Genomic DNA, 9,054 nt, shown 5'->3' on the forward strand with positions numbered 1-9,054 from the left:
AATTCTTTGCTCGAGAAAAAAAAAGAGAAACGTAATAATTTTTCCTTAAATTCTTCAGCAACAAAAAACACTTATATCATTAGACAGTCATACTTCTCTTCATTTTTATAGAAACCCAATATTTATTATAATTAAATCCAAATAAATGTATTATGAACACGTCTTCTAAAAATTAAATATATTATAGTAACAATATATCTATAAAGAATGTTCACCCTTTTCCTAGTATTTCACGAGAACATTTTTTGTGCAAATTAGAATTTTAACATATTTTTATATTATGTTCAAATCCGCTTCTTGATGAAACCTTATACATTGAACAATACGAAGAAACTCGTTCTCGAAGAAATATTCCTACATACTCAAATGTCTCACCCTGCGATTCACTATAGTTATAGCAGACGCAAAGCATTTGATGGTGAAGGTCAAATGCATGAAGGTATAACTTTTCTTTAAAAACGCCTATATACTTTTTTGACTAAATTTTTAAAAATCTCTTACAGAATATGAAAAACATCAATAATAATGTATTGCAGCGCTATCTACTGAGTTAAAAAGATACTTAAATTGTTTTGGACACACATAACCACTAGTGCTCATTATTTAATATGATTGTATCCCTGATTTTATTTATAACTGTATTAGTATTTTCTCGAATATACAAAGAGCTTGTAAACATAACAATAAAATAAATTAACATAAAATCCTAACTCGACTGTTATTTGAATACGCTACTTCCACACGATAATCAACCGCTATAACAACTAATACTCAGTCGTTGTAACTGAATGTTAACAAATATTTCAAATTCCTAAAGTAAACATTCAAATCGCTAATGTAAATTATCATGTTATTCTGTTTTTTTTTTCAATTGTAATATCTTACTCTGAACATGATGAGCTAATAATTAAAGAGTTATAATACATTTGATTGGGATTTCAACTCGACTTCCGCTTGAGACAAACCACTGAACCAATTTGAACGTTACAAACAGAGAGTGGAGCGTTACAAACATAGAATAGCTTTTATTTCCCTGAAAGGGACCCGTAGACTGACTGGAGGGTCACCTGTTTTAACCACTCTACAGTAGTGTGTCGTCTGTCAGTTGACACTAAAATGACATTACATAAGGGATGCTTAACGTTACAATTGGTATTGTCGTGACGTCAATGCCATGAATTACGAGAAGAATTATGCACTCTGTCGGCTACAGCACAGCATAACATATGAACTTAAAAAAGCAAAAAATAAACATTTGTTACACTTAATTTTGGTTTTATTTACTCTTGAAACAGAACACTCAGGGATCCTGTGAAAGTACATCAACTATATACAAGGTGAGACAAAACTCACTATACAGTTGCACACTTTTATTAATACAAAAAAAATTGAAACATAACAACATAGAATAAGCAATTTCTGTTAACTAAAGACATGAACTGAACACATTTTTATGTTAGTCTCCAACTTAAGTGTTCGAACTGTCAACCATCAGCATTAACACATGTGACATCTATCTTTCACAAAGAGGGATGTGTTTTTATTGATGTTTGTAAATGCCTGAGATACATACTCCCTAATGTCTTGCGCAATACGTGGATTTTTGGCATACACAAAGTCTTATATCATTCCCACGAGAAGAAATCCATGGGAATTAAGTCAGGGGATCGAGAGGGGCCATTCCACACTTCCCTGATGATCTATTCAATGATTCGGAAAAGTCTCATCAAGAAAATTGCACACCACAAAATGAGGTGCTGCTCCATCCTGTTATAGGTATAGTTCATCACAATCGGCATTTTGTTGCAAATGGGGTAGGGCAATTGTACTCAACATTTCAAGGTAGGATTGCCCTATTACAGTTGCATCAAAAAAGTAAGTGCCAAAGACACCTGAGGTTAAAATATCTCCCCACACATTAATGCCAGATTGCTTCAGTTGCTGTTCAATGGCCACATGAGGCTTAGTGTTGTCCCAGTAGACAGAATTATGTCTATTCACGTGTCCAGACAGATAGAATGTGGCTTCATTGGACCAAACATTGTGTTGCAGTAAATGGAGGATTTCGTTTACTTGGTTGAGCAACACTTCACAGAACTACAACTGGCAATCTGGGTCATCTTCAATCAAACCGTGTACTAAACGTGGAATGTACAGCCTAAAATTCACACTACTTAACATTCACAGCACTGATCTTTAACTTCTAATCTATCTAATTCTGCAGAAGCACAGTGGCTTGATTTTTTTTTTAACTCTGGGTAAAAAACTCTCCACAATTAATGCTTTGTTCTCTTCAATAGTCATTGTTAATGATCTTCCACTATGTGGTGGATCCAAGACAGATCCAGGAGCTTCCATTTTGTCTCACAATCTGTAAATTGCCAGGAGCATTGGCAGAGGAGTCTGATACTTTTGCTGCCATATTCGATGTACTTCCTCTGTATTTTCAAATTTCCAATACTGTTCCATCACAAATATTTTCTTGTCATAATTATGGGTATTTAAATCTGTAAAAACACTAATAACAATTAAAAAAAGACAACAACAGCATCCACACGATGATTCAATACATTCTCGTCAATATAGGTTTTAGTTTTCTGATGAATTATGACATTTAGTAACTTTTTAATTATTAATTTAATTTGAACATTTCTCTGTAAATTACTTTAACTCAGAACTATATACTTACCTTAGTTTTTGATCTATATGGCTGATAATAATTGATATATTCCTAAACATTTGCATTAAGTGTTTACCTGTGATGAAAAAAGAGCTTACAGAATTCTAGCACCTAAAATGTTTAGCGAATTCTTAATTAAAATAATGTGTACAGTTTAAGCCTCCACATAAAAAAATGGTTTTATATAAGCTGGTGAAAGTGCAAGGTTGAGCTACTGAAATAATACTTTTTTTTTTTTATCAAATGTGACTTATAAAAGAGTGGCTTTAAGATTTTTGACTTATTTCTCTGGATTGTAGAAAGTTTATATATTGACAGGACTAATGAACATACAACTGGAAAGTCTATCTCAGTGATGAAAAGATTTCATTAGAAACAATAATTTCAGTATTAGGAGTAATAAGTTTTCGCCATAAGTTTCATAAAAAGTTTAAACATGGGGAATAATTTATTGCATTCTATTACTTTAAACTATTGACAGTTAAGTATATGGATGTGATGGGCTTTTTTTCCTTCATGTGACTGAGACACTACTTTTTTAATAAGTAAATGGCCATCTATTGCTTCTTTTGTACTTGAATTTATTTTAACTCTAATCTATAAAACAACAACATAAAAGCCATATCAGTTGATGGTACCTCTATATCATTATTTCAGGAGTTAGTCTACAAAAAATGAATTTTAAGAAACAGTAAACATGATTAACATTTTCCATAAAGAAACAGAAAAAAACAATTATTTTAGGTTGTTTGATAAACAGACTCATACATGTTTTAATACCTAAGTTTTGTTTCTTATCAATATAAACAAAATTGAAATCTAACTTTTACAGCTGTCAGCAGTAAGCACTTGTCACCAAATTCTTTATACAAATAACAGTGAACTCCATATTCTGTTTATCATCACAATTGCCTGCACACTTTTTCCATTCTTCTAACACAGAAGAAACCTCTGTCACTATAAGCTGAGTTCCACACAATAGTTCATTAAGTTGGTGAAACAGTTTATCGCTTATTAACTGAGGATTCAACAATATTTTCTGTATTAGACCTTTATAAACAGTTAGTGTGACTTCGAGTTCTGGAAGACTGATTTTCTTCGTTAATGATATCTCACACTGTGCTCCACAGGTATAAACAGAAGGTTCTGCTAAGGTGACATTTGAAATATCCATTGATAACAGATATCGTTTGTGAATTTTAAATGATGGAGTCCACCCAAAAATCCATTTCCAGCTGCTAAAATGGTTTACCATATCAAACAAACCTGGAAAACCGGTTTCTGACGGATGAAGACTAAGAAAGCACATTTTGGAAACAGGAACCTACATAAAATATTCAAAATGTTATTCTTAAAATCAGTACTCCCATACATTAGTATTCATGGCAAAAATGGTCTTCACAAAAGATCATATAAAATTAATTCTAAATTTCAAAAGGTTCCCTTATAATAATTACCGTATAACTCCAAATGTCACAAAAACTCTAACTTGAAAACTAAGTTTCCTGCAAACTTAAGAAAACAAATAAAAACATTTAGAAACATAAGTGCATAGTTGTATGATGAAACTATAAAACTACACAATGCGATACAAAAACTTAAACCTATTCTTCACTTCTAACGAGATCTTAAATTTCCTTACTATAGCTATGCTATGCACTATTTAGTGATCATTACATGATGAACCTATTGTTACATTTTCAAAATTCACAAAAAAGTCGAATGTTTCCTACATACTAAATTCATTGGATCATAGTGTGTATTTCATTTGTTATATATAATCAATCATTCTAAAATAATGACTCTAGAAAGTATAGTGTATGTTACATTTTTTGTACATATATAAAAAGACAACAACTCACGTGATAAAAATCCTGATACTCTCTTGCTATTGCCTCTACAAGGTGTTCAACCGACACTTCAGAACAGATTTCTGTCAAATTTATTACATTTGCTTTGACACTTTCTGTTGCTTTACTTTCTATTCCATGCTACAATTGAATAAGAAAAATGTTAGTTCAAATCTTAATGGTGCAAAAATATATTGGCATACCATACCTGAAAGAGAAGCAATATTAATTGCAAATATTTCTTGAATATTGGAAAAACATGTCAACAGAACCAAGTTTAGACAGATAAAGTTGTTAATAAGGTAAATTTTATAAATCATGTTAACATGGTATGTCAATACATTAATTTTAAACACTACGCTGTATTGAGCTATTTGCCTATCTTAATCATGAAAACTGTCAATACAATATATCTTGAACTGTCACAAATTTAAGTGCATCATAAGTTAATTTTGAGTCATTAATTTTGTAATAATGCAAAGAGGGCATTAAATGTAATTAGTGAGATTACATGGAATACTGACATTTGTTTTACAAGTATGACTTGTATTTTATTAGAAAACCTGTTACCAACAAAGTCATAAACCCACAAATAAGTTGTTGCATAAACAGTTTAGAAAAACATGTTAGTAAAATCTGAAAGAGTCCCAAAGGCAACATTTAGGTAGGAATGCCCCACTTCCTTTGCTTAATAACACACATTTAATTCAGGAATATATATATATATATATTAGTTTTTGCTATTTGAACGGTTATTAAATAATATATGAAATCATCATAGCAAATGCTTTGAAACTAGACTGTTATTAACAGCATTAATACTGTAATTAATCCTACCAACTACTTCTGGTATTTCCCATGCATTTTATGAGTTCTTTCACCAAAGTATTGTGGTCATTTCTTTACAATGAATGAAGAAATAGGTAAAAACATAAATTATTCAACACATGCAATATGTGGCCTCAAATTGGTAAGTTGAGGATTATACATTTGATGTGGAGAAGAAAAAAAAAGCTATTTGTAATCAAATTTTGGGACTATTTACATAAATTTTAACTTTAAACATGATACTGTAATTTTCCAATAAATGTCAGTGAAACGTTTTACATTTTTATGTGCAGGTCTACTTTCCTTATTATCGATAAAATACAGGCACAATAGGGAAAGTGGAAAGACAAGTTAATAGAATTACGTGTTGTTTAAAAAGTTAAGTAATGATGAGATAAACTTAAATACTCAGACATATTTTCTCTAGAGTGTTGGAGTAGAGTAATTCAATTCTTCAAAATTTACATGAAAAATCTCTGAATGGTAGAATTATAAGGCTACAAATAATAACACACTGATGTACAAAATACACTCTGAAAACACCAAAGGATATTTAACTGACCGTATCTTTGTTAAGAACACTATGCAGAAGTGTTCTGTCTACATTTACAAGGACTGTACAATGATGATATGAATTATTCCTACCAAGTTTTGAAGCTGTGCCTGATATCTGTTAAAATAAGTAAAGGTTTCAAGCACAAAAGAACTGTTACTTACTCTTGTGTTTAATATTACCTAAGGGGATAATTTAAAAATGAATAACATTCCCCTATACAAAAATGACAAAAACTATATCAACACCAGTTTTATAAATACAGTTAACTTTATATAATTCTTTAAAGAACGTCTAATAATAATAGAGTTAGCAAACACACGTATGTATCTCTTTCTAGAAAGTTTATATCAAAATCTCGTAATTAGGCTATAGGTTTAGTGTCATTTTTTTTAATCAATACTAGTGTTCTAGTGGAAGCAAAATTTGTAACTAAATATTAAAATATTTTTTCATAATATTCTTGTTTCATGGTAATAGATGTTATCAAAGAATCATTCTGCAGCCACATTTATAAACAAATTTAGATGCATTGTAGAAACAGGTATATTACATTGTAAATTATCTTGTGGGACATTTATTTGATGTCTAAAACAATAGAATATTTGTCAACCAAGTACACAACTTCTAATTCATCCTAGAAAAGGATACTTTAAAATCCTTGTTTAAAAGTATATCTTCTCTGTGAGAAATGCATACATCTAGGTTCCATGTTTTTCTTAAAGCTGAACATATGATACCTAAGTTAGTTTTTCTGTTGTACTTTGATCTTGGCGACAAAAAGGAACAGTTCAAATTCCCCATATCGTGATAAACAGTGCCACCACCACTGTTTCTTCTTGCTACAGCAACTCCATTTCTCTCGCAGGTACTAATACTGCACTCAGTCCATGGATTTTGGTGGCGGCCAATTACTACTGCTCTTTCATTACACCACATAAGCAGTACACCACCAATTGCTGAAAAATCTACATTTTGATAAAACCAGTCTTCAAGTGCAAGATTGGTAAAAATGTTGTTTGATTTTGAAAAGATTACTTGATACTGTGACAAACCATCATCAGATGATTTTAGCCTAAAATTATTGGTAGTGGTATTCATCTTTCTCATGGCTCTATACATCTTATCATGTAAGCCAGCACGTAACATTTTATATAACTTCTGAACACACTGAAGTGAAATTAAAATAAACTCAGCTTAAGTCTAAACTTGGTAATAGTACTAGTAGATAACAACATAGTTACAGAATTCTATGCCCATTCTAGAAATATTTGGTTTTGTTTAAAATGTTGTGTTCATGTGGTATTCCAATTTTTTTTTGTTCCTTTTAGTTCTTTATCACTAATATTATAATACAAATTACTAATCTAATTCATACTTATCTAATTTACTGTTTCTTACAAATAAAATAATTATAAACGTTTTGTTTTTTTATATGTTAATAGAGTTGTCACTACTACTACTTTTTTCTTTGTCACAAAACAACTGGTCAAAAAACAACAAAGTTAAAACTGTCTAAAGAGTAAGCTATTTAAGTGTCTAAGGATTAATGTAGCCATCATCCTAAACGTTTAGACTTAACTTATCACTAAACCAAAACATGAACACATTTACTATATTACTACTAGTATTAATAGTACTAGTTGTAACACTAACAGTACTATATTACTGTTATGACACTGACAGACTGGTCAGTATTAATGATAAAAGGACTAGTTTCCCATACTCAAATGGATTAAAACTAAATATTGTACTTATAAATAAAAGTGGATAGTAATAGTAATAACGACGTTTAACAGAAATTATTAATATTAACAGATATCAGGTTAAAGCATTTTTACACCAAAAGGTGCTTAGATTAAATTAAGAATGTAAAATGTCATAAAATTTAACTAAAAAAGATCCAAATTCTTAAAACTTAAGAGAATTTTTTTAAAACTGATAAACCTAACGAACACGCTTTCAGAAGCAGACTAAAGATTTAATTTGATCTTGAATGTCCCCTAGTGATAGTTTATGAAATTAATGATACTTATGAAAAATATTCATAAAAACCATACACTTAAAATTGGTTAAAAATACTATTTCTTATTGTCATGATATTTTTTTATTCGCGTAAAATTAATTATCATATAAACATACAGGAACTCTATCGTCCACGAGTATGTGTTGAAGGTGACTCAGCTCTTTATATCATGGAACATTTATGAGTTTAAGCCTCCCAATATAAAATACAGAACTGTATTGTACTCTAGTTGTTGGCTTTTAGCGTAAAGCTCCACAAGGAGCTACCTGCGTTCTATCCACCACGGATTTTAGCATTGTAAGTCTGAAAATCTAGCAAAAAGCCTTTTCATTTAACTATATAATCCAGGAAGTTCGTATAATATCAAATTCACTGTTGAATTTTTCTTTTTAGGCTCGTAACTATATACACATTATGATATTAATAATGGCTGGAGACGGCTTGAATGGGTAATGAAGAAAAACTTTAATATAACAGCAAATGTACAACGTTTCGACAAGGTTTTGTCATCATCACCTGAGACGTTCGTTGTTATAGCGTTTGTTATAGCGCGACTGTTGAAATTAAATGTATCTTAAAGTTGTATTCGGAAAGAATAAACTAGTTTTATTAAGTAAGGACTTGTGTCGCTAAGGTTTAATCGGAACGAAGTTACGGAAAATCAACCAACGAACAGAGACGTAACAATATGATAAAACACATTGCACATTACTTAATATTTAGCTGTAATTATTATGTACTTGAAAAAACCCAACTTTTTACAAACTTAACACATTATATATGTATATATATATATATATAAACTGTGATTGTTTAGCTGGAGTACTTTCAATTGTATTCAATTAATAAAATGGTTAAGTAACATATTAGCACCGTGTATGTAATTTTGTAATATTTGCTATAAGAAGTAGTAGTGATTTCAGATGGAATAACAACAATGTATATCATCAAAAACTACTGCTTTGATACAAAAAAATCAGTGAATTGTTAAGAGGTGACCTTTAACATTAGGTAAAAAGTTTCTTCTCTGTTAAGATTTAACAGTGACACAGCAGTATGTGTGCCAACTTAAAACGCTAGAAACCGGGTTTCGATACCCGTGGTGGGCAGAGCACAG

General features: G+C 30.6%; 1 protein-coding gene across 2 annotated transcripts; it reads right to left on the minus strand.

The window, feature by feature from the left end:
• Positions 1 to 1,284: 1,284 nt before the first annotated feature.
• On the minus strand, positions 1,285 to 7,764 carry LOC106457367 (lipoyltransferase 1, mitochondrial-like). 2 transcript variants are annotated; one of them, XM_022383275.1, is made up of 5 exons: positions 6,563 to 7,764; positions 5,921 to 6,028; positions 4,543 to 4,671; positions 3,505 to 4,004; positions 1,285 to 2,507 (listed from the first exon to the last, which is right to left on the minus strand). In XM_022383275.1, the coding sequence occupies exons 1-4, from the start codon at positions 7,058 to 7,060 to the stop codon at positions 3,516 to 3,518; spliced, it is 1,224 nt and encodes a 407-aa protein (XP_022238983.1). In that variant the 5' UTR covers positions 7,061 to 7,764; the 3' UTR covers positions 1,285 to 2,507; positions 3,505 to 3,515. The 2 variants fall into 2 exon arrangements, with proteins under 2 accessions (XP_022238983.1, XP_022238982.1); XM_022383274.1 differs by having other exon boundaries at positions 1,285 to 4,004.
• Positions 7,765 to 9,054: the final 1,290 nt, after the last annotated feature.

This window comes from Limulus polyphemus, unplaced genomic scaffold, assembly GCF_000517525.1.
Source record: "Limulus polyphemus unplaced genomic scaffold, Limulus_polyphemus-2.1.2 Scaffold322, whole genome shotgun sequence".
Lineage (NCBI taxonomy): Eukaryota > Metazoa > Arthropoda > Merostomata > Xiphosura > Limulidae > Limulus > Limulus polyphemus.